This window comes from Lissotriton vulgaris, chromosome 10, assembly GCF_964263255.1.
Source record: "Lissotriton vulgaris chromosome 10, aLisVul1.2, whole genome shotgun sequence".
Classification (NCBI taxonomy): Eukaryota; Metazoa; Chordata; class Amphibia; order Caudata; family Salamandridae; genus Lissotriton; species Lissotriton vulgaris.
The window spans coordinates 124,313,308-124,339,157 of NC_141698.1; the positions used below are offsets into that span (position 1 = coordinate 124,313,308).

Genomic DNA, 25,850 nt, shown 5'->3' on the forward strand with positions numbered 1-25,850 from the left:
GTCATCAAGAAATCTGACAAAGGGGGCAACATGGTTGTGTTACCCCGTGATATGTATATTATTGAGGGTTTGTCCCAGTTGAGCGACTGCACGAAATATGAAAAAAGTAATAGGGCAATTTATTTGGCCTGTGTTTCAAAATACACTGAACAGCTTAACGAATGGAGGGAAAGGAAGCTTATCAGCAAAGAGGAATTCAATTTTATTCTCAAAAGACACCCTAAATTGCCTGCCCTGTACCTCCTACCTAAAGTCCACAAAAATATAACCAATCCCCCCGGTAGACCTATTGTATCATCCAGAGGTAGCTGCTGGGAGAACACCTCAAGATATGTGGACTTCTTTCTTCAACCTCTGGTGTTGAACTTACCCTCATATCTCAGAGACTCTGGCCATTTCCTACAAAAAATCAACAACATGCCCTGGGACTCTGATTGGCTTTTTATGACACTTGATGTAAATAGCCTTTACACCTGTATTCCCCACCAGCAAGGGATTGACGCATGCAGACACTTCCTCAAAACTCGGTCTATCTCCTATCTTCTCCACACTGAGATGATTCTTGAAATGGCACATACTTGCCTGACTAAGAACTTTTTTCTATTTAATGAGACAGTCTTCCATCAGCTGCTTGGCACGGCGATGGGGACTTGTTTTGCGCCGAGCTTTGCCTGTCTCTACTTGGGACTTTGGGAGGAGAAGGTGGTCTACCAGTCCCCGGCGTTCCTCACCAAAGTTGTTTGCTGGCTACGCTACATAGACAATATTTTCGTTATATGGAAGGGTAGCCAGCAAGAGGCGAAGGATTACGTCAAGGATTTGAATTCTAACGACTTTAACCTTAGCTTCACTTGTCATACTAATCCCACAGCTATCGAATTCCTTGATGTCAGGGTTGAAAACAAGAATAACACTCTTACCACAACCCTGTTCCGCAAGAGTACGGCTGGGAACAGCTTATTACACGCCTCGAGCTGTCACCCGACCAATCTTATCAACTCCATCCCAGTAGGAGAGTTTCTTAGAGCTAAACGGAACTGCTCTAATGAATTAGACTACAACAGGGAGGTAACCCTCATGAGTGAAAGGTTCAAAGAACGAGGATATGGCCGCAAATGCATAGCCAGGGCTCTGGCTAAGGTAAAAGAGAGAGATAGGACAAGCCTCCTCAGCCCCACTGCACTTGAGAGTCAGTTCAACAAAGGCGTGATCAGTAGATTTATTACTGATTACAACTGTGACTCCAAGGGGGTGAGAAAAGCTCTGAGTAAATACTGGAACATTTTAAAACTAGACAAAGACCTAGCTCCAGGAATCTCTGAGCATCCCCAACTCACTTTCAGGAGACCAAAATCCCTGAAAGATCTTCGCTGTTCGACTCTCTTACCCAAGACGATCAAACAGAGAAACCCAGTACAAGGCTTTTACATTTGTGGGTGGTGTAAAGCCTGTCCCAACAGCAAAAACATCAAGGAAATACAACTGTCTAAAGATACTAGCAAATTCAAAATCACCAAGCATATGACATGTCTGACTGACCATGTTATATATGCATTGAAATGCCCCTGCCAGTTGCATTACATCGGCAGCTCCAAACACCAGGCCAAGAAAAGAGTGCTCGAACACATGCGAGCCATAACCAATGGGGATAAGCAATATCCCATTGCTAGGCATTTCGCCACGCACCACAAGAGCAATGCCAACTTACTATCATTCTGTGTTCTGGAAACAGTCCCTTTAAGAGAACGAGGGGGAGACCGCATAAAAGAGATGAGAAGACTTGAATCTAGACTGATCATCAAGTACAGGACCACCCAACCCAATGGCCACAATTTACATGAGGAATTGAGTGTGCATTTAGGTTAACCTGGTTTGTCTGTGTATAGTTCTGCCGTTTTTTAACCAATAATGTTTTTTATTCACTTTTATCACTTACAGTACAGTCACTTATTACATGTTTCTCACTTTTTTGGTTTACAGAATTGCCTGGGGACCAATCTTGGGAATCTGTCCGAATATTATAAGCCTCGGATGAGCATGAAATGTATGAATGGACTTCACTGAAGTGTGAACTTCTTAACGTATTGGCTTCGCCCACTCGGGCGCAATCACAGCAATAACACCTCAAGATGTTTGGACAGTATGAATGAATTAATTCATGGCTGTCTTGGTGCCAACTGGAACTTCTATACTGTTTGAATGTCGAGCATATGGATTGAATCCTTTATTTTACTGCAATTGGATATTAGTTGCGACCACTGTGCCCACTGGGGCTGTATTAGAAATATCCAATGAAAATAGAATGTACGAGTATGCATTCTGCACCTTTAACATTTATTTGTTTGATATATATGATTACTTATACATGTCCATTCTCCTGCACAACGAGTGTTTGTTTACATAGGACTCAGCCCGTGAAATTACTGGCAGTCTGTTTTCTATGAGTATGATCTTAATACCATGTGACTGTACCATGTGACTGTATATAATCTGCACTTCCTGGTTGGTTTCGGTCTCGTGAAAAAGCAGAACTTACTGCGAAACGCGTCGAGAAAGCCATTGAATAAAATCACGCTTTGCACTTTCAAGTGGCCCGGATCTCTTTTCTTTACTGGAGAAGGTTTTGGTTGGATATATATATATATATATATAAATAAATATGGGACTTTTTGTTTCTATTTTGTTCTTATTTTTCTTTAACTTTGGAGAAATTAGACAGTGAAGCTGTGGTTTGTGTTACTCACACTGCAATTGGCACCCTCTTATGTTTTTTTTATGTTACTTACAATAGTTTGTTTAATACTTCAAGTCATGTAGCAGGATTCTGGAGTTATTAACTTTTAAAAAGAAAAATCAGTATAGCAATATTGATGAAATAAAATACTGCTTTCCCCAGCAGGAGTCTCCACATTGAGCTGCACGTTGCTTCCACACCTTTAGTTCTAACTGTTCTGTCAACAAGATATAGTAGGGTGACATTTTCATTGGCAGAACTATTCGTAAGGTTAAAAAACATGTGTATCGTCCCTCCCATGATGATTGTTTGTGGACACAGGGTCAGGGAGGCTGAACCTATTGGCAGACATCTCTGTAGCCTCAAACTGAACTGAATTTGGACAAGGTTACGTTTTCTGGTCCAAAGACTGGAAGTAAAGGGATACTGGGAATGAAATACGCGAGAAATGCCAGAGAAAGTCTCTGCCATCCAGGCTGTTGCGGCATCTTTGCTCTTTATTTACTGTGTCCTGCCACAGGGAGCCAGACAGCAGTCTTTCAAATCCATCCTCAGGTTGACAACCTACTCTTCTTTCCAACTCTGGTCCCTCAGCCATCATGACTGCCATCTCTCAAAGAGATTGGGATACTGGGTTGGGTATATCACCTTCAACCACTGTGCATTCTTTCATTTACTTAATGTACCAGGGGCCTTATTTATGAAGGTCTTGCGCCGCCAATGCGTCACTTTTAAAATGGGAAAAAGTGACGTACCAGTGGCGCAAGGCCTTCATAAATGAGGCCCAAGGGATGAGGCCTCAACTCTATTTCGTGGCTCAGCCGGCCAAGACAGGACCACTTTCATCATGTACATGCTGTGGAGAACATTCTGCAATAGGACTTAGTTAATCGGGCTGCAATGTGGTGCTCTCCCAAGTACTTATAGGGCATATTATCAAGAACAGTGTTAAAATTATCGCCGCTTTAGCTGCTTGGAAATTGACGCTAAAGCGGCAATAATAAGCTTGATAATATGCCCTTGAGAATTCCCATAGAGGCCCATGTTCACAACAGAACATGGGCTTCTATGGAAATTCACAAGGGCATATTATCAAGCCCATTATCGCCGCTTTAGCGTCAGTTTCCTGTCCATAAAGCGGCGATAATTTTAACGCCGTTTCTTGATAATATACCCCTATGTGTTTAGTTGCTCTAATCTTTTTCTTTCTTTAAGTACAATTAATTCCGAAGTGTGTATCTGTAGTTTATGTGTCTTAATTTGTGTGTATGGCTTAAAGTTATAATGGTAGGGTAGTGTGTAGTTCCAGGCAGGAGCTTTGCCAGGCCCCTTTTCCACCACATTTTCCCACAGAGGATCTGCGATCCGGGACGATGCAAATTCACCGCACACACATCCAGCATCATGGTGGTAAACCCTGCACACCTTCCATGTAGGCCATTATCTCACTACTGTTTCTTACTACTACTGGTTCAGGTCATCTATCCCCGAATGGCTCAGACAACCTGAGTGAGGATGGTGAGTGAAGCCATGAGTTGCCCCTCTGTTTTCCACCAGGCACTCCCAGTCTTGCTACAACTGAACAGTTGTTCATAGAGACAGCTTTCCAACCCTTTAGAGTTCTGGACAAAAAAATGGTGCTAATCAGAACAGGCCTGTCTGAGCTCTGGTGGGTGAACGCATTGCAGAATTCCATTCCCGTTACTAGCCAAACCCATAGTGGGAGCTAAATGCAGCTCCAGGAAAACCACTTTTATCAACCTCATATTGCACCAAGTGAGCCTGAGACATTCTTGGGCATCCTTAGAGGTTTTATATTATACCAGCGATGGGCCAAATAATTCATTTTACAGTAGAAACTTCCATCTATATGAGCTTGAAAACACAAGATTTTCAGATAGTTATTTGGGGGGGTAACTTAATATTCAAAGTATCCACTACACTATCCAGGTCGTCACAAGAAAACATTTCCCTTTGGAAGCAATACAACAAAGAGAACAGGTGAATGAGGGTAATTTGCGCTGAGAGGAAATAATGGTAGTATAGTACAATATCTGGTAAGCTCAAAGGATTAGATTCCGGTCACCCGGCCAGAATCAAACAATGCGACTTTAGACAGGCCACAAATGTAAAGCTATGAAATAAACGATAAATCCTGAGCTAAAAAAGTTCCTTAATATCAAAAAAGACAAATGTTGAGTCCCAGATTTCAAATTCTCTTCATTATTCTTCATTTATTGTCATTTTCAATAGAATCCAATCTTCATCAATAAAGAGGAGGCAGCGTTTGTTTTTCATGGTGCTTTCTGTTTGAGTCCAATACTGCAGACATTTTGTGCATGGCAGTATTACAACCTATTGTGCCTGTTCTGTTCATTTAGCAGAAGTCAAACAAATCCAATGTATATATTAAATAAAGTATATCACATTTGTATCCATATGCTTTTTACTAATGAAAGAATGAAGGGCGTGAGCGGATGGATTAGTGATACCAGTATAGAGCTCTTACACAGACATGATAATCATCCCTCTAGAACCAAGCTAGTCTAGCTTTTGTTACATATTTAGGGGCATATTAACAAGAACTTGCGATAAACATAGCAAAGCAAGCGTAGCTCTATTTCTTTTATCGCCAGCTATCACTGGATTTCAACGCTGAGATAGCGCATTATTATCAAGGCTTATCTCTGAGGCGATATGAAATCCAGCAATAGGGCGAAAAGCGGCAGTATCGCCTGAAAACAAGAGTTAAATTGGAGGAGATAAGGAGATCCTTGCTGATACGCCCCAGTGACCTTAAGTCGACTTTCAAGCAGGTGTTAAGATCCTGCGATAACGGGGCTTATCGCGATTAATCTTGTCGCTAAGTGGGTCTGCTGCAGGCTTAATAAAGCGAAGCCTTGTTAGCGTCCATTTCCATTAAGTTTTGCTCCGGAACGCCACTTTGCATGTCATTAGCAATGACATGCAGGGCGATTAGAAAACGGGAGCAAACTCATGGAAAATAGCGCTAACAAGGCTTAGCGCGAGCTTGCTGATAGTGCGATGTGGATATCCCCGCTTTTCTGGCTTTTAAGGCCAGGAAAGCGGCAATATGACCCTTGATGATATGCCCCTTAGTGTGTAGAGAAACACAAACAAAAAGACGAAAACATCAGTGATTATAATGATTATAGAGTGATTTGAGGTTACTTTCTAATAGGAGAGACTGCTATCTAATTAGGAACACACACTCATGTTATACTTAGGTTGTCTGCACATCAAATATAATCACCGACTTACCTGAGACTTAAGGCCTAATTTTGTATTTGGCGGGCGGTGTGCCGTCCATAGGGGCAACAGAGTACTTTACTCCGCCACCCTGCCCGGACCTCAGGCTACTAAATTTGGAGATCACCACTGGCCAATCGGTGATCTTTGACTTCAGAGGAGCTGCCGCTCTGGCACCTCTCTAGTCACACTCTGAAGTGAGTTTGTTTGTGAAAAACAAATAACTAATGACCCACACATCCATTGAGTTTTTCCACGAGCGCAGGTGTCTTTATTTAAATTTTTCTGTTCATCACCACAAGGTTTTGCCTGGCAATGATTGCCAGAATAAAGGACATCAAACCATCTGCCCTGGCGGGTTAGGGAGGAAGGTTTGATTCTCTAACTTCGACAGGCAGCACTCCGTCAGGCGGTCAGAGTAACTGTTCCATCAATGGAGCCAATGGGAGCACCCATGGGACAGTCAGCATGACTCTAAATAGAGTGGGCGGACTGAGAGTTTTGAAGACAAGGTAGCAACACATTTATGACAGATAGCCCTGTTCGCCATACTGTTAATCAGGTCCTGACCATTGCAACTCTAAATGCACTAATGAGATTTGCTCACACAGAAATTCTGCCAGAATGGAGGAATTTACATTTCAGCAAATCTAGTACTAGAATCAGGTTTGTGAGCATTCCTGGGAGGAAACAGCCTCAGTAGGTGAGCACCACCAGACTTGCAAGCTTGTGCATAGTCACCAAACGTTTACTATCGTTATCCATCTCAAAAGCCGTATAAAATAACTCCTGTCAATTGCATGAATAATTATGTTTACAGGGGGGGAGATAGAAGGGAACACCCAGTTCTCCAAATTGCTGAGGTTGCTGTGGGAGATGTTCTGGTGCAGTATCACTTTGGTGTCAGATTTCTGCAAACTGAAATGCACACCAGTTAACCCCTTCCCTGTTGGGCACATTCCCCTGCTGTGCTGGGGGGAGGGGGGCGTGCGCAGCGCCCCGGTGCTCATGATGAGCTGAGCTTGTCATGCACCACAGTGCTCGTGGGCTCATGATGAGCTGAGCTCGTCATGACCACACCCGTTTCTTTAGAACGCTCGCACAGCAGGGGAATTAGCCCAGCATGTGAGCGTTCTAAAGGTCCTGACGAGCTCAGCTCGTCATGAGCACCGGAGCACTGTGGCCCATGACGAGCTGACCTCGTCATGAGCATGCAAGGGGTTAAATGTTCGACTAGTGAAGTGCCCTGTACACATGAGCACTCAATGGAAACAGTGACAGCTTCCCAAAGGTGTTCCATATCTTTCTAAGTAGGTGAAAATCTCACAGGAACACATTTCTGCCTTTTTAAAAACGTTTGCGACTTGGGCTGAAAGTTTTGTAATTGCTCCAACTCATGACAAACAAAAGCTTAGGGCTTAATTTCATCTGCCACGAATCTAGAATTTTCAGTACAGATGTACATTCCTATCATTAGTAAGTCCGAGCACACATTTACCACTTCAGACTAAAAGATCCTGGGGTAGATTTACAAGCCCCTTACTACTCTTTTCACCTCCATTGCATCGCTTTTTGTCACGCAACGGGGGCGCAAACAATGCGCCCTATATACAACGTGACGCATCTAGGGAGATGCGTCCTGTTGTAAAGACCTGCGTCACATTATACCTGCGTCAGGTATAATGCATGCAGGGGGGCGTTCCTACACAGGAAAGCCTTGTAAAAGTGATGCAGTGAAATCTACAAGATTTCACTGCGTCACTTTTAGGATGCCACTGCGTCAAAACCTTACGCAGGCTCGAGCAGGCGTAGGGAGTGACGCAGTGTAGTGTGAATAGGCCTCAAAATGCATTGCTGGAGTTGCGTTGTGCTTGCGACACGACTCCAGCGTGACTTTGCGCCTCAAACGATGCGCCAGAATTTCTGACGCATCTGTCAATCCTTCCGCCATGGTGCGCCGTATTGTAAATACAGCACAACCATGGTGGTGCAAGCATTTTTTAGGGTGGCCAAGGAAAGTGACGCATCTCTATAGATGTGTCACTTTCTTGTAAATCTGCCCCTTTATGTATGGGAAAGCAACACATATAATACAGATACAAAAATATGGAATAGCGTCTGATTTACCCTGGAGCTGCACAATTCTCTGCATGTATAACTCTTGTTTTGCATTCTGGGTTCCAAGAGATGGCAAAATATAGAGTCGTCCATGGAAATGTAAGCATGCTCAGGCAGGAGGTTTCTATGATGCAAATGTTTTCTTACGGTACGGAGACATTGGCTTAGGAAGAGAGAGGGCTAGCAACCCAAAGAAATGCATTCAGTCGAGTGGTGGGTATTGCCTAACAACGTTTATGGTTCATATGTTCAACCATTTTTGATATAATAAGCAACAGGGCATCTAACTGGCTGAATTACCTCATACCCCACACACATACTCAGTCACTCATTTTCACATATTCATTCGTAGAAAGTGGAAGTGTATCCATTATCATTTTAACAGATAGCAACAGAAGCTCATTACTTGCTTAGTTATCAAGCATGTGATTCACATCTTGACATTACCTGAGGGTTTGATCACTCACCGGTGTCTCTTTGCAAGCCTGGAAGGAGAAGTTCTGCAGCAGGATGGTCAAAGCGACCTTCATAGAAATCAGAGCCATTCTCATCCCAATGCAGTTTCTGGGCCCTGCTCCAAAGGGCAGGAAGGTGTATGGTTCCTGAGCCTCAATGTTCTCTTTAGTGAACCTGGAAATGAAAATGAAAAATGCCATTATCAAATGTGTAGAGACAGTACTTGAGGGGTCAGCAAATGCTCATGGGCACTCCCTTGACGTGTGCTCTACTACACAAGGTAAGAGGAAATTGTGTTGCAATCCTCATGTACACCTTAGCAGGGCTCCTAGATCTAACCAGTGTCACTAATCAGAGATATATGAGTGAATGTACCTGAGAAAGCCTTTTAAACATTTAATTTGTCTCAAACTATGAAAAAGTAGGGCACTCCTCAGTATGGGCCCGATTCACAGAACTAACTTAAGACAAAATCCTAAACTTACTACTTTTGGTATTCACAGAAGTTAGGATTTTGTCTTAAGTTTGTCTTAAGACAAACTTAAGACAAAATCCTAACTTAAGTCTGTCTTAAGACAAACTTAAGACAAAATTCTAACTTCTGTGAATACCAAAAGTAGTAAGTTTAGGATTTTGTCTTAAGTTAGTTCTGTGAATCGGGCCCTACGAGCGGAGTTATTACGTACGTCCCCACACAGACCCCACATGAAAGGGACATTTTTACCCCACTTGGCAAAGCACTAGCAGATCGGCCAACAATCTTCAGTTATTTTCATCTTGGAACCCAGAGGTATTGTGGCTGATTTTAGTAGACAGTAGAGCAGCAGTGTCAGTTACATTTAGGTGTAGGGCACGTGGCAGCATGATTACATCACACAAAGTGATTTTGAAAGGCAAACAGGTTGACTGTAATGTTCTGAGGTATGTATTTAGCAAACCAGGAACCAATTTGAGGAGACAGATTATCTTTAAAATAACCAATGTTGCCTGTATGCGAATACATTTTAAAATGTGTTTAATTTGTATGTACCATGTGATCTTATGTTGTTTCTTTTAAAACTGTCTCTTTTTTCTGACTTGTACTTTTATGGATACTTTGTTATCCGAATAAAGTTTTATTGATTGATTGTGTTTAATTTCTCCTCTTAGGGCGGACTAGAGGGAAACATCTGAGAAATATTAGCCTAAATATTATTCATGTTGTAAACTTTACAAACAATGAAAACATCCTCAAATCAAAAAATAAAATGCACATTTCTAACAGAGAGAGGTAAACATGGGGGCGGTTGAGGGAGGAGTGTTATCGCTGTGATGTTCAAGTGTTTTAACTTAGATATTTACATGCATTTTATTGAGTGTTTTTTACATCACTGCACAGTGTAGCTTACATAGAAACAATGAATGATCTACTAAGTGTCTGCTAGGTCATTACATTAAAAAACATATTTTTTTGCTTCATTACATTGCATTTGAGCCAATTTTCTTTACTATAGAACCCAGTTTTAAGATGATTCGTAAAACTTTTTAAGTAGTAGAGAGAAATTTGATTGATCAGCAGGTAGTCTGGGGTTACTAGAAGGAGGACAGGGCTGCAAGCAGCAGCACATGAGTAGAAACTGCTATCTTTGTGACCTAATTGAACCAAATGGTAGACAGGATAACGCACATCTCCCTGCTTACACAAACAAACATATGGTAGCTAGAAACACACACAAACATTGTCTCCCTAACAAGAAAAACATCAGCACACAGGAGTAGGTGAACAAAGGGTGAGAAATCAACAGGAAATGGTACATAGTGTTTCTTTGCTCCACTTCACTCCTCTCTCCTCACTATATTCACCTACAATTTCCTTCATCTCCCATCCTCTGGTAAAACGCCCATCGTTCCACATAGTACCATCCTCTAACCTCAACGCTCAAACTCTTTTCAGCCTATGACCATCGTGTATCCACAGGCACTCTTCTGTTTTCTCTTGACTCAGTAGCTAATTTTATTAACAACAACCCTTCTTATCCTCTTTGTTCAACCTGGACAGCATTGTACATTAGGCCTGGATCTGTAGATGACACCAGGACATAGTCTTGCATACCATGCCATGCCATATCTTCCCAGACATTACTTCATCTGTCAAGAGGCTGATTAGAATGTATTCCCTCAACAAGGTAGTAGGATGGCAATCACTGATGAATACTCCTTCCATTGATTTAACCACATAACATATTGATATTGTTAGGAAACTGTGGTCCAGATTTACTAAGGGGTTGTGCAGGTGCTCGCACATCACTAACCCCGAGATTCATCAAGAACACATTTTGCGATTCCTTAATAGCGAAAAATACCGATTCGCTATTAAGGAATAGCAAAATGCTATTCATCAAGAAATCACTTAAAAAATAGCGATTTCTAATAATTCCTTAATTGCGACTCGCAAATTGCGAGTCGCAATTAAGGAATATCTCCCCATTCATTCCTATGGGCCTAGAGGCCCATAGGAATGAATGGGAAGACCATCTCAATTTGCTAATCGCAATTAGCGATTCGCAAATTGAGATTGCGATTTCAAGGGTGCAGGGGTGTCCAAAGGACACCCTGTTGTACCCCTGAAATTTATGTGTGCACATATGTTGCGCACACACATGCCCTTAGGGCATGTGTGTGCGCAACATGAAACTTTGAAAAATGCACTTTAGTGCATTTTTCAAAGGTTTTGCTATTTACCACGTAGTTAGACTTCGCGGTATATAGCAGCCCCAGATTGCGAATCCGCAATTTTAAAATGGTTCATGAATTGCATTTAAGGAATCTCAAATTGAGATTCCTTAAATGCAATGAATCGCAATTTAGCGATTTCTAGAATTGCGATTTTTGCATTTGGGATGATGAATCCCAAATGCAAAAATAGCGCTCGCAAAGGGCCAGATTCTCAGAATCTGGCCCTTTGCGAGCCGATTTTAGTTTGATGAATCTGGCTGTAAGCATCACAAAGTGCTGCAAACACCAGCTACGAATCACCTTTCACTTGGAAAAGCAATTTTGTGCACTGTGCCCAAACCCTTTTGTGCCATGCCCTGCTAGTGTATGGAGGGGAGGGGGGGGGGGTTGTGTTGGTAGCGGGCTAGAACAAAAAATGTTGGTTTTAATGCAAAGCTAGGTTTATTAAATAATATGATCTGACTTTGCTACAAATACGAGTGATAAAGAAAGGCAAGCAAAAGCAAGGGGGAAAGCGGGTATATCGCCTGAAATCTGCATGTAACATTTGGCCCTTTAACTGAAAGCACACATCTAATCTTACATGTCTCATCCGTATGCGCGTGGGGATACATAGGAATTTATATTGGAGGTTGTACCTCCATATCAAAGCCCACACCAGTCAGTGCAAATTTGTCTTCGAGCCCCAGCGCAAGGTTCTGCATCATAGATAACATCCAAAATTAGCAGGAGTGGCCATAGCATCATCGTAAGATAACTCTTATTAGATTGCATGCTGCACTATTTTCAGTCCTTCATGTAATGAAGCACTGCAATTTTTCATGCAGCACGTCCGTAAACAACAGACAATAATCTAGGCCCACACCTCTGTCCATCCTGAAAAAATGGTCTACTAGCACCAACCAAAAAACCTTAGAGTACTACCACCTACACAAATGTGACCCAAGATATCCAATAACATTTGATCGCTTTACTACTACCCAGTGGCTGTGGCAGAATCATGGGTACCTCCATCACCTTTGAAACTTTGCCACCTTGGAAAGCTTGCAAGCAACAGCTGACTGCCCTAACTACATACCAGTTCATACCTGTTGTTAGAAATGGTTTCTCTAGTTGGCAGTGGTTTGCACCCTGTCCAAGTAGGGAACCTCACTCTAGTCACGATAAGGAAGTGACACAGCTAAGGTATCCCCTGGTCACCCCCTTGGTAGCTTGACATGAGCAGTCAGACTTATGTCAGAGGCAATGTGTAAAGCATGTGCACATACACACACAGCAACACAGTGAAAACACTACAAAAGGAGTTCACACCAGTTTAGAAAAATTGCCAATATTTATCTGAATAAAACAAAACCAAAACGACTAAACATACACAAATAAATATATCACTTTTCAAAGGTTGAATAAGTTCGAGGAAATCAATGGATGCGTTACGTTTAGCATAAAGTACCTTAGGTGCATCAAAATTCAAAGACGAAATAGGCGCAAGGGAGGTGAGGAGCAGGGAATGCAAAGCGATGTATTGGTTGCTTACTCACATCGGGTGAGTGCAGAAGTGGGAACAACTATGCTGGAGAGGGGGGATTTCTCTTTTAAAGACCGTTTCCCTTACACACCAAAGATGTCATGCATCAGGGGACTCCTCCTCAGGTTCGTGATGCAGGCTTCAACCCCCTCGCTGCGAGGGAGGAGCTCAGGGATGTTTTCCAGTAAGCCGGGTATTCATAAAACCCAATGTGAGCGAAGCGTGTGATGGGAGAAGTACAGTGATATTGGAACGGTGGTTAAAACTAGCTACAAGGTTAGCCAGACGCAGTTTAATATTGCTACCGGGTGCCAGTGGTAAAAACAAATCGTGGATAGTGCTGCTGCCAACATTAGAGGTAGTTACACTAGATAGCGTCAACATGTTTCAGCCTCAAGACCTAAAAAAGTGTCATGGCTTTCATCAGGATCTCTTAATACAGCTACTGCTATATGTGAGTGAAAGGAATACATTGATACAAAAGTGTTGGTGTGTACAATGAAAGATACTAAACAAGTGATCCAGCAGTCTCCTGCCTGCTGGACACACTCCGCTGACTCCATGCTGCAGTGAAGCAGTTGGATGGGCGTGTGTACCTTAGGCTACTAGCCAGGAACAGATGTAGCATGGAACCTGACTTTTGCAGGTCCTACTGGTGAATCCGTTGAACTGCTGGATCACTGGTTTAGTATCTTTCATGTACACACTGATGCTTTTGTATCACTTTATTCCACTTTATGCAGCGCACAGTCACAAAGAACAGAACATCAGAAGTAAAAAGACCGGGGAAATGACACCAAAGATACCAGGTCTAACAACTGTTTACCAGTAGTCTTGTCTTATTGTCTGTTCATCCTTGCAACCTCAGGATCCTTCCAAAGGTCTAGTTAAATCAACCTCAATCTGCTACCCACAGTGGTGCATTCTGGTGCTAAATAGCTAGACTCTGGACAACAGTAAAGTGTGTTATTGAGTTATTAACGAGGTTTTAAGCTTCTTTCTGTACACAGATTCAGAAGAGGAATGGCAAAAGTCTAAGGGAAGGATGTTCCGTAGCATGGGAGCCAGGGAGCTGAAAGAGCGTCTCACTTGGAATCATCTTGCTGACGCAGACGCAGAGTCTTGACCAGATTGCAATCAGATTACAGCTCGATAATAGCGGATAGGTTCATAGAGGGCAATCAAGTTATAAAAATATCTGTGGCCTGTGTTGTGGAAGGTTATGTACACTGGGCAGAAAGCCTTGAAACCTGCTTGATCTGGGGAAGATCCACCAGATTACTAGTGATGGGGTGATTACAACAGATGTTGAGAAAGCTTCTGCAGTCTGGAAAATCTGGAGGCCCTTTAGGAGATATTTAGGTATTCCAAAGTGCAATGAATGGCTGTAGCCCAAGCTGGAAGTAATAAGTTACCAGGGACTCCGGTGCCCAAAGCTTTGCACAGAAGGCCATTAAAAGTCGACATCCCGAATACCGAGGCTTGTTGTCTTTAAACTCCCTGCCACTTGTTCTATGATGATTTTGCAGTCTTTACGTTCCTCAATCTTTCCCTTTTCCACTTTCTTGTGCTCGATAAATACCTGATAGGAAAACATTGGCGCTGGTCCCCAAAAATAAGTGCCGGAGGCCCCTACGATTACCATCAGCTCAAATTAAACACTGTGCCTAGTTTTTAAAAAGGCAATCACAATAGTGGGTGCAGATTTCACACAAAGTTTTGTGACATACCTGAAATTTTGTGATGTTCCCTACATTTTTTTGAAAGCAGCCTTGGTTTTGTTAATTAACAAGTGGTCCTTAAATCAATGGTTACCCTTTCAGAAGACATTACCCGACCCAATACACCCGCTACAATTCCCAATGGTGAAGCTGCCCAACGGCAATACCTTGTGCCCATCTTAGGAAAATTAGGTCACTTTCAAATTTCTAATTTATGTTCAGTGCATGCATCCTTCTGGTAACGATCAGTGCTATTTTATGCCAGGAAAGCACAGCCAATTCTCAGGTTCGTTAACTTGACAAATAATCTCCTACACTGTACTGTAGCACATAATATAGCTTTATATCCTGCTGCCGAGTGATATACCGGTTGTTAAAGGCCCTGAACCAGAGTTATAGACCCCCACAGCCTTTAAAAACCGGCATAGCCTGAGGCAGAAGGGCTATAAGGCCAGGGCCGGACTGGCTGTAGCGGGCACCGGTTAATTCCCTGGTGCGCCGCATGGGTGGGAGGGCCGGTTTGGGGCCCCTGGGACCTTTTTTTGTTACAAGGCCGTTTTTTCATCATAGCTACAAAATCGGCCCTGTAACAAAATCGGCCGAAAACCAACTCTGGCAAAGAGCTTGGCGGCACCCACAACCCCCCCGGGGAGGGAGGGGGGGGGGGCGATCCCTTTGCCAGGGCCTGTTTTGGTTCCCAGTCTGGCCCTGTATAAGGAAATTAGAACATTCCACCCAGTGAGGGTAGAAGGTTCTAAATTCAATTAAACTACATTAATATGGGAGAAACAGGAAGACAAACAATGGAATGTTGGTGTAGAAGCTTATACTGACCACTAAAAGCCCGGAACTACTCAATTGTCTTCAATGGAGCTCTCAGCATTCCAGTGTTCTTATGATGGTTTGAGCAATATTTTTATTGGTGATACCTTTTGCACTATGTGCTTTTAAAATAAATATTTTTTGTTTGCTGCTTTCTTTAGATAATGGCCGATGAAGATCTCCACTGACAAAGCATTATATTTAGTTTTGCTTCATATTATTGATTGGAATTTAACACTTCTGGTTTATCCTCTGCAGTTCTATCTTTCCCATTTCCCCCAGCCCCAAAGTTGGCGCTACCTTTCGGGATTGAAAGTCTCAGGCTCTTCCCAGTAATCGGGGTCTCGATGTAGTACATAGGCTGGGATTAATGTTATGGCGCCTTTTGGAATGGTTACTCCTTTGATCTCAATGGTGTTCTTGCAGACCCTTTCAATACGTCCTCCAGGGGGGTAGAGCCGCAGATTTTCATTAATAACCATGTCGAGATACTCCATCTGCATCAGTGCATCATATGTGGGAGGAGCCTAAAAGTATATATTGAAAAAAATCGAAAGTTATAGAAGTGCATTGTACAAATAATGTTTTGGCAACACTTAAAGTGTGTAACCCTGGTGAGCAAGCTAGGTGTCTTCTTTGTCATCACATTATTACTCGCCTGTCATTTTGTTATATGTAATTAAATGTTTTTCATGTTTAAATGCTGTTTTCTGACACGTGTCGAAATTTTATGGAAGATATTCAGGACTCACAGTCATTTTTAGTCATTTTAAAAGCAAGTGCCACCAGTTTGTAATACGCTTCAAAAGGCAGTACTTAAATCTGCTTAGGGCCAGATGTACAATGCTTTTTTGCGTCCACAAACGGGAGATCCTCCCGTTTGCGTCAGCAAAAAAAGGGTAATGGCATGTACAAATACTATTTTGCGAGTCACTGACTCGCAAAATAGCATTTGCGACTCTCACTAATAGGGGCGTCCCTTCCTAATAACGAGTCAGTTTACCACCTACTTCAAGTAGGTGGTAAACCACTCGCAAACCCTTTGTGAGTATGTTAGAATTTTTGTTTAAGAGCAGGCAGTGGTCCCAGACACTGCTGGACAGCGATCCGGCAAATCGCAACGCGACACCGGCTCACCGACAGCCTCGCAAACCCCTTGCGGACCAGTCATCTTCTGGCCTCAATGAAGGTAACCGGTGCCATCGATAACGCCGTACCTGGATTTCCCCAACTAGAAGAAATCACTATGCATTCATCCGCTTAAATTGACAGCGACCAAGACGCCGAACTCTGCAGGCACAGACTCGGTTAATGAGACCAAAAGAAAAGCCACCACTGCACACAGCATTGTGGTATATTGAACGCAAGCCTCACCTCTGCTACGCAAGTAAAAAACCATCGTACTAGAGATAACTAAAAACATGGGCAACGGTCTGCAGTCTATATTGAGGCCATCCACTTGAACAAAACCCCAATTACAGACAAAGCCTTGGCGTTTATATGTTTAAAAAGGTTCTATTCAGGCAAAATTATTTTTTAATAGTCCTGAAGATGATCCCCTTATAACCGAGCTTGGGATCGAAACGTCGACTCCTTTATGAGTGATCAATACATGCGAATTCAATGTATTATTGTATGGTTGATTTACTCCAGGATACACTGTTAATTTGAATTCACACCAGTGACCTGAAAGCTCACCTTGTTTGCCTGATATTTCTTTCACTTACTGTCCTCTTCACTTTCTTCTCGCGTACGGCACAGGACTGTGCCACACTGTAACCTTTATTGTTTTGGTTATATGTTTTATTTCCATACTGAACAAACTTATCAAATTAATAAAAATTCCCTGTCCGGCTGGACAAGGGATTGTGAACTATATAGCAGCCCATTGTGGTCTATATAATATCTTTGCTTACCTTTATTCCTATATGCTAAGGACCACTTGTTCCCTCTAATACACTTGATACCCATGGTCCTGAGCCAGTTACTGGGTTCCCCTTGTTTTTTTCAAAAAACCCTGGGAGTGCTAGCCATTCCTAATGGGGTCGCAAATTGCGCCTGCCTCATTAATATTCACGAGGCATGCAATTTGCGACCCCGTTAGGAATCGCAAATAGTGACTAAGACACTGTTATACATCCCAATTTGCGAGTCGCAAACTGCGAGTCGCAAATGCGATGCAATTTGCAAGTCACAAATTGGTGGGTTGTACATCTGGCCCTTAGAGTATTAGTGAGCCCAGTGAGGTGAACTAGTAAGCAAGGTGTTACCTTTTCATTAACTGCTTTGCGGTGTAGCGTATGTACTTTTTAAATTCAAACACAATATATAAGGGAAAATGTCCTCCCGGCTGTACATTATACGGATTTTGCAAGTCACAGAGCAGTTCCACAGCATGTTTGCAAACATGGAGAATAAATATAGAACCTCTAGTGAAGTAAACACATCAAAAACTGTTAGATATTTGTTGTTAAAAAGCCATCAGAAAGACTTCAATGCAATTCAGTTTTAAAAAAACAAAACAAAAGCTGCAGTAGCTAGGAATGTGTAGAAATATGCAGAAAGATTTGAACTCATTTTTTATTATTTAAGGAGTGTAAAAAACCAACATGTTCTTTCTACTTGTCACTGTAAGCTAGAAATAGAGCAGAAGAAAGAAATGCTAGGTTTCATTTGTGTTTCTTTAAACAGCTTCTTCGTAACCCTACCTGACCTTCACCTCAGCTGCTGGCTCTGGCAGCAGACATTGTGATGGCAGAACTCGACTGCAGTAACTTATCACAGTTGAGTTCTGACTTATTTTCTCATTAATTGGAAACTGGGTGAGTCACAAGTTGCAGATTATAAAGAAATTGGAGACAGGCGTTTATACACGGATTGCAGAATCCCATGTACTATAAACAATTTAGGGACAGATGTTTTAAAGGGATTGCAGAATCCCATGTATGAGATAATCGATAAAGTATCCCCTGTCGTACATTATAAGGATATTGTAAGTCACTGAAGAGCTCCATAACCATATAGAGGAACAAGGCCAAAGGCCAAGTTCATTTATAAGGTTATGGAACTCCAAGGTGGCTAGTAATACTCTTATCATGTACTGCAGGGGGTACTTTATCCCATATCACACCATCACCTTTTCCATAAACCACTTAAAACCTTGGTGCCTAGCTCTTTCATATGAAAGAGAGAGGATGCTTGCAAACATGAAGAATAAAAATAAAACCTCTAGTGCAAAATTTAACAAATCAACCACCTGTTAGATATTTGTTGCAAGCAGATATTAGAAACTGTTCAATAGAAGTCTGTTTAAAAAAAAAAGCTGCAGTAGTTCTAAATGTGTCGAAATATGCATAAAGATTCAAGCTTTTGTCTAACTATCTAATGAATTCAAAAAATAAACATGTTCTCTCTGCTTGTCATTGTAAGGTAAAACAAATAGAGCAGACAAGAGAAAAGCAATGTTCTTTTTTCTTGGTTTAAACAGCTGTTTCATTTATGACCCATGACCTGACCTGCCTTTCACCCCAGCTGCCGGCTCTGGCAGAAGGCATTGTGATGTTAGAACTCGACTGTAATAACTTATAATAGTGGAGTTACGACACCTTTTCTTTATAATCGGCGACTGGGTGCGTCACAAGTCACCGACTATAAAGAAATTAGAGACTGGCATTTATACATAGACCAGCTTACCCGTCGCGCGTTACTGCGATCTCAGAAGAAAGGAAATTCAAGGAAACTCGTTATGATAACATTAAATTTACATTGTGTCATTGTTATTGAAACTTATTCATTTTATTTTTGAAAACATTTCTAAGTGTGGCTTGAACAGTGCGTCCTCGATTGGCTTCCAATCCTGATTCTGGTTGCTCTCCTGTTTCATTTGAGCGGGCTTGAGCAGTGCGTAATTGATCGTTTTCCAATCTTGATTCTCGTTGCTCTCCTGTTTCATTCGAGCGGGCTTGAGCAGTGCGTAATCGATCTGTTTCCAATCTTGATTCTCGTTGCTTGTTCGTTTTTTGAAGAACGGGCTTGAGCAGTGCGTACTCGATCGGCTTCCAATCTTGATTCTCATTGCTCGTTCGTTAGAGAATTACGGGCTTGAGCAGTTTTTATTCGAACAGCTTCTAATCTTGCTTCCCGTTGCTCGTCTGTTTCTGAAGCTCGTAATGCCTTTTTCTTTCGTGCTTCTGATGTAATTTGACCAATCGATTTCCGTTTGGGGGTCATAACTGTCGGCGATGCTCGCAAATTCGCTGTCTATTTCAGTATTCGAAAGATTATGAGGGCCATGGGGGGCCGATTTTTAAAAAAAGTTTTTGACAGAAACCTTCGCTGGAGTGTACTCAACAACTTCCCAAAGTTTCTTGGCGATCGGATAAATGGTGTAGTAATGCATAAAGGACAGAGAAAACATTTTAAAGTGTTGTTTTAATTCTGTTTATTTATTTGAGTGCTTGTGGATACACAGTATTTTTTGTGTTTCCGTCTGGTGCGTACAAGAATAAATCAGAAGGTTTTCCGCGCATGAGCTGGCCACATACAGTTGTCCATGTGAGAAGCACGGATTCTCCAAATGTAGTCCACACACTTGCAGCAATTGTCCTTGTGCTTTGTTGATGGTCATTGCAAAAGCGAGTCGCACCGGAAACTGTAAACGTTCAGTATTGGAATGATTTTGAGGGCCCTGGGGAGCCGGGAGGCCGTTATTTAACTTTTCTTTTTCTTTTTTTTTGCCAGAAACCTTCGCAGGAGTGTACTCAACAATTTTCCAAAGTTTCATGGCGATTGGATGAATGTTGTAGTAATGCATAAAGGACAAACAGACATACTTTCGTTTTTATATATATATATTACAGATACCTATGTGTTATAAAATAATAGTACACAGAGAGAGGCTTTAGAGTAGCTATTCCTCGCTTGGAGTGTCATTCGTGTTTAGGATCAGCCCACAGAATAACAGATAGTGGGCAAAGAGTCAGGCCTCTTCGACCACTGGTGTTTCTGTCAGTGCTATTCACATTTTGATTCAGACTTCTGGACAGCCATTGGGTGTGAGAAGTGTCAAGCAGTGTGAGTGATGGCATTTAACTACTTTGTGTGGGGTTCTGTTTCAACAGGCAAGGACGTCTGATTCCGGCCATCACCTCTGCACATCCCACACATTCCCTCCAGGGTCGAGCACAACAAGCACAATTGATGGGTGAAAGCACCAGAGGGGTGGTGCTCAGCACTGGAGCAACAGCCCTTAGCAGTGTCTGACACTGAGCACCACCCGAGGTGCAGTTTCATCTCTGCCCGGCTTCTGAGAACGCCTTAAGACTTTCTTACGGCAATCTTTAAGGTTTAATATTTAGCTTGATTATACTTTATAGGGACTATATTTGTGTCCCACCCACCAACTGAATGTTAGTATGGCCGGAATGCCCGCCACCCCCTCCCAACACAATCCCCAAGGATGGGAAGTCGGACGCAGTTCTGAACTTTTGGAAGGCGGGAGGCAGTCACCCTCCCGGCCGTATTTATTAAAATATGAAACAAAATTAAAACATTAAATAAAAGTTTCATAATCATGTACAATTTTATATTTATTACATTTCGATGAAGACATGTTCTTTGGCTAACCTTAACAAATCTCTAATACAAAGGTTTCCTAGCCGAGTCTAACATCCTGCAAATGCATACATTCTAAATTAAAATTGTACATCCTAGCATTAAGGGCCAACGGCAAGGTCTTAACCGGTGTCAGATCCCTACTACCAAAACTGTCGCCCTCACGGTGTGAATGGCGCATGCGCAGAGGACTGTACCCTCATTGCCAACTGCAATTTCCCTTGTCTTGTTGGGGGCCCCCCTTTCCGCTCGACGCCATCTTAAAGGTCGTCCGAGCTCCTGTGCGAGGTATCTGTAGGAAGGACAGTGTGGACTCCCCCCCCCCCCCCCCCCCCCCATCCCCACACTCTCTATCCGCCGTCGCGGATATCCGGGCCCCGGGAAATTCGTAGGAGGGGCATATAGCCGCCTCCTCCCCTGGAAGGGGCCTATGGCCGTCTCCCCTTAGGCGACCCATCCTTAGTGGGTTCCACCTCCCAGTGGGAGGGGCCAATGGCCGCCTCCCCCCGGGCGCTCCCATCCATATTGGGTGGCGCCCCACTCTAGGGACCTTGAAATTACTGCTCACCGATCATGACCTTACCGCCCGACCAAAAATAAATACGACAGTTGTTTACCTACTAAGGAAGGAAAAAATTCTGACATAGCCTTGATGTTTCATCAACTGCTCTCTCCTACAAAGAAAACATTATCTTACAGGCAGAAGTCACATCCTTATCTTAAAACATTCCTTTACTTTCTCTACAAAGGAAAAAGGGCCTATCGCACCAAAACTTTATTTAAACCAACATTGCCATAAGGGGCTGGTGGGTGGGTCAAAATTGCCGCTTGTTCCGTCGAGAGCTCACGAGCAACGAGTGGGTGCAGCCTTCAGAGCACAGGAACAAGAGGACGCTTCTTCGGATTCCCGCTCTATTTATTCTTCTTCGGGAGGGCGTGTACCCTCCTCCAGTACGCCTACTGGGCGTGGTCATCGGTGTAGGTGTCTAGGACAACCCCTCTTGGGCGGGAAAAGGCGCGCCCCGGCTACGCCGCTTCGGGCATACCAGCCGAGACACACCCCCCCGCCCAAAATGGTTTCCCAGGAGGATCGGGGCACCCGACCATACGTTCGGGGGGACCGAGTGGTCGCCCCTTTCCATTATCATCTCCTGTAGCAGTTTAACATTGTACAGCCCTGCAGCAGCCCGCAGAACACTCTTTGTGTTTCCTTCAGAGGCCTGGGCCAACACAACACTCTCTCTGAGGTAGGGTCAGCCCTGGGCTCACGCAGTCCATCATTTCCAGAGGCAGAAGAACCCATGGTTCTTCTGACGTGCAGCAACACACTTGGCAGATCTATGCAGGTCCTGGAGTCGCCATCAATCCTTTTAACCAAGCAAAGATGGCAGGATAAGCCTTACTGTATTCTCCCACACCACCACAGGTGTGACTGGTTCTATGTTGACAGGTGCCTGCGGTGGCTGGTTAAGGGTAAACCATGTTTTGAGGACTACTAATTAATGTGAGACCATAGGTCATGTCCTGGTCAATATTAGTCAGGCTACCTCCTTTCTGAGCATCACACCCTGCCACTCGCTTCGCAGACCAGGAGCAGAAGGGCACCCGATCAGACCTCTTCATCACCATGTGTCGCAGGCATTTGCCTAGGGGTGCCACGGGGAGCTATCGTTGTTTCTCAGAAAGCTGCGCAGTGGCAATGCCTATAGTTCTGGCTTTTAAGTTTAATGCATGCAGAGGCATGCACAAGCACTGTGTGCATTAACACCTGAAAACCAGACGTATTTGCTTTGATAATGCTTGTTAATTGTGTTTGCTGTTTCAATGATTTGTACATGTACAAAAGTATATCTCGAAGGTAGAAACCTACTAATAAGTGCGGGATGCCAGAAAAAAGATGAAACATAAGTATCAGTTACAGTTTGCAATGATACAATGAATGAAAATGAATTTAATGAACTAAAAATAAATCACCCACTTGAGGGAACACACTTTTAAAATGAAGACACTGAAAACTGACAGATATTGAGTACATTCACAAAATTATTTGTTTACAGTGTACATTTATTTGTATTGTTTATAACATCTTTTTTTTTATTATGAACTTTTATGGAAAAGAAAGAGTCAGTTCTGGAGCGTGTATTCACTAACATTATCTTGCATAAAAGTGTGATGCATGATAGCTCAGCGAGATATTTGTTTGCTCACTGGGCATCTATGTAACCTCCAGGGCCGAGAGAAAACCCCCCCGAAAGACTGTCGCAATCCTTTATCCTTTCACAATCTCTCAATGGAGAAGTACTGATTTTGCAACAGTACAGTTGTTATGTTCAGTGTTACAACACAGTGGTAGTAAGTGCTCTATTAATTGAACACTTGGCATTATTTAAGGAAAAGACCAGACAATTCTTTATATATTGTACAATATGGACAGGTAGGCAGGACAAATCGAAGGCACAGGTGCTGTACAGATCCCAGTTTACGCCTTATCGATATTATGAACTATTTTGGCATTAAGGCTCCTAAAAATCATCTTTTTAATACAGCCTATGCTAAATAGGTAAATAAAAAATGCCATACACTGTGTTCGAAGACAAATCCTACCAACATGTCCCCAGCGAGATTTCCAACATTGTTTTTGTACACTTATTCCATTGCTTAACATGAATTTGTAGAAGTTCTTGATAAAACTTCAAATTGTTACGTTTAGATCAACAGCATGATTTAGAGAACTGTGGTACGGGACAATCTGCCAAACACAGGGTCACTCCCATTTGCACCTGTGTCAGTATAACCACCCACTTTCACGCACACAAGATGAAAGGCATACATCAACTAGTGGAAACCACTCTGCATTCGATATCTGCCAAGCCATGTCTTTCCTGGACCAGAAAAAAGCATCCTGGGACCGGTTTCCGGGTAACACCCCTCTTCAGCCAGGCTAGCTTGAATCCAGTGGCAAAGTGAGCAAGGGACCCATGTCTGGGCATACCCTGACAACTTAGGGCGAACAAAGCAAACACAATGAGATGACGGACGGAGCACTGAAACTTTTCAGACACACAGCCCCAGCCACAGAACTGGGTTGAATCCATCATCGTTCTTTAGCTCACTTCGCCTCCCTGATATGCAGCTGGCCAATGAAGGCTGGTTGTCAAGCTCACTACTGCTGCATGGAAGCATATAAAGAAACAAACAACACTGTTTCAAACTACTACTTTTATCCAGAGTTTCACTTTATATTGTTGCAAGAAACTTCCTGCCCTGTATCTTCGATTGTTTTCATTGTCTTTATCCCAAGAAAGTATATGTGTGGATGACAATGTATCCAGTAAGCGGAACCTTTTTTTTCTTTTCTTTGGGGAAATTTCCTTCAAAAGTGTAAAATCTCACAGCCAACAGAGTTTGTTCCTGTTACCCTTATTGTTCTATGTCACCTAAAACAGGAGCCAGTGAGATGCCAGATTTCTGTGCTAGACATTTAGAGCAGATCATAGCTAAGAATTCAGAAAGCTATAGCATAGGCAGCACCTGAATTCTAGGTGCTATCTGGTCTAATCTCTTGATGAATTTAGGGCCAGATGTACTAACATTAGGAATACTAATTTCTTAACCTCGAATCTCTCTGAATTGCAATTAGGAAATCGGTATTCCTAATGTATTGAACTCTTTTGAGATTCTTTAGCGATTTCTAGTGGGTCGCTAATAGACCTGCCTCACACATTTTAACGAGGTAAGTCGCAATTTGCGACCCATTAGGAATTGCAGCCATCACAGGGATTTTGGCCAGCTGAGGTCAGCAGACCACCAGGTCTGTAATTGCTTTCTAACAAATCAATCTTTTTTTTTTTTTAAGGCAGCCTGTTTTCCTTAAAGGAAAACAGGATGCATTTAAGAAGAAAAAAATTTAACATTTCAGTTTAATGTGTTAGGAGTGGTCCATGGGACAACTGCCTGCTCCAAAAAACTGTTTCAAGGAGCCGGTAAAATATGATTCGGTCATAAAACATTCATACATCCCATTCAAATTCCCTATTTAGAAAGGATGCCTTAAACACGCCCCTTCCAAATACCGAATCGCAAACACAAATCACTGAATCGCAATTTGTGTTTTGTACATATGTAAAAGCATTTTACATGCTGGTACCTATTCTAACTGTCCATTCTCCTCCATCAAATTTGCCAATCAATTCCCAGTGCTAATACTGAGATATGCCATTGTCCTTGAGATGGGCGCTTGGTAAACTTTGTTCTTAGTTAAATCAAAATACACTCTATATATTCACAATATTTTCTTGTATGCTTAAGCACGGAAACCGTCACAGATCATTCCTTTCCACATTGCACGTCTAAATTGGTCACAGAATTTTACTTTTTATTTTATAATTCTTTTTTTTCTTTTCTATCAAAGTTCAGATTTTCAGTCGCAACTTAATTGGACACTAGCACAGGGGCCATAGATAGTTTTCAACAGCATCACCAGGAGTACTATACAGCTCTTTATTGCATAGGACTAGTCACACACTCCTTGCTTAGGAGGCAGGACATTGACGTACCTTGTTTGGAAGCACTTTATCAATCTCTTCTTGTAACTTCTTCTGGATCTCGGGATAGGTTGCCAGGTGCCATGACAGGAAGTTAAGAGAAGTGCTGCTGGTCTCGTATCCAGCAAATATAAAGATGATGGCCTGAGCCATTATCTCTGAATCTGTAAGAGCTGAGAAGATAAAAAAAAAACATAGGTTAAAGGAGATGAATAAGTAATCATTAAAACTGATGGGCAGTAAACACCAGATGCATATCTTTGTGTAGTATTCATACAGAGTGCCCTGTTGGCAGTGCCTAATTTGTAAACAACGATGAACCAGGGTCCTCA

The 25,850-nt window shown here is 42.5% G+C and overlaps 1 protein-coding gene across 1 annotated transcript in view; it reads right to left on the bottom strand.

Annotated features, from left to right (window-relative positions):
* LOC147684818 (cytochrome P450 3A5-like) overlaps window positions 1–25,850 on the bottom strand; it is a 127,925-nt gene that overhangs the window by 15,787 nt on the left and 86,288 nt on the right. The window contains exons 10-12 of the mRNA XM_086940693.1: window positions 25,531–25,691; window positions 15,662–15,888; window positions 8,590–8,752 (exon numbers count right to left, since the gene is read on the bottom strand). Of these exons, the coding sequence (XP_086796819.1) occupies window positions 8,590–8,752; window positions 15,662–15,888; window positions 25,531–25,691 (551 nt within the window). The remainder of the gene's footprint in view (window positions 1–8,589; window positions 8,753–15,661; window positions 15,889–25,530; window positions 25,692–25,850) is intronic.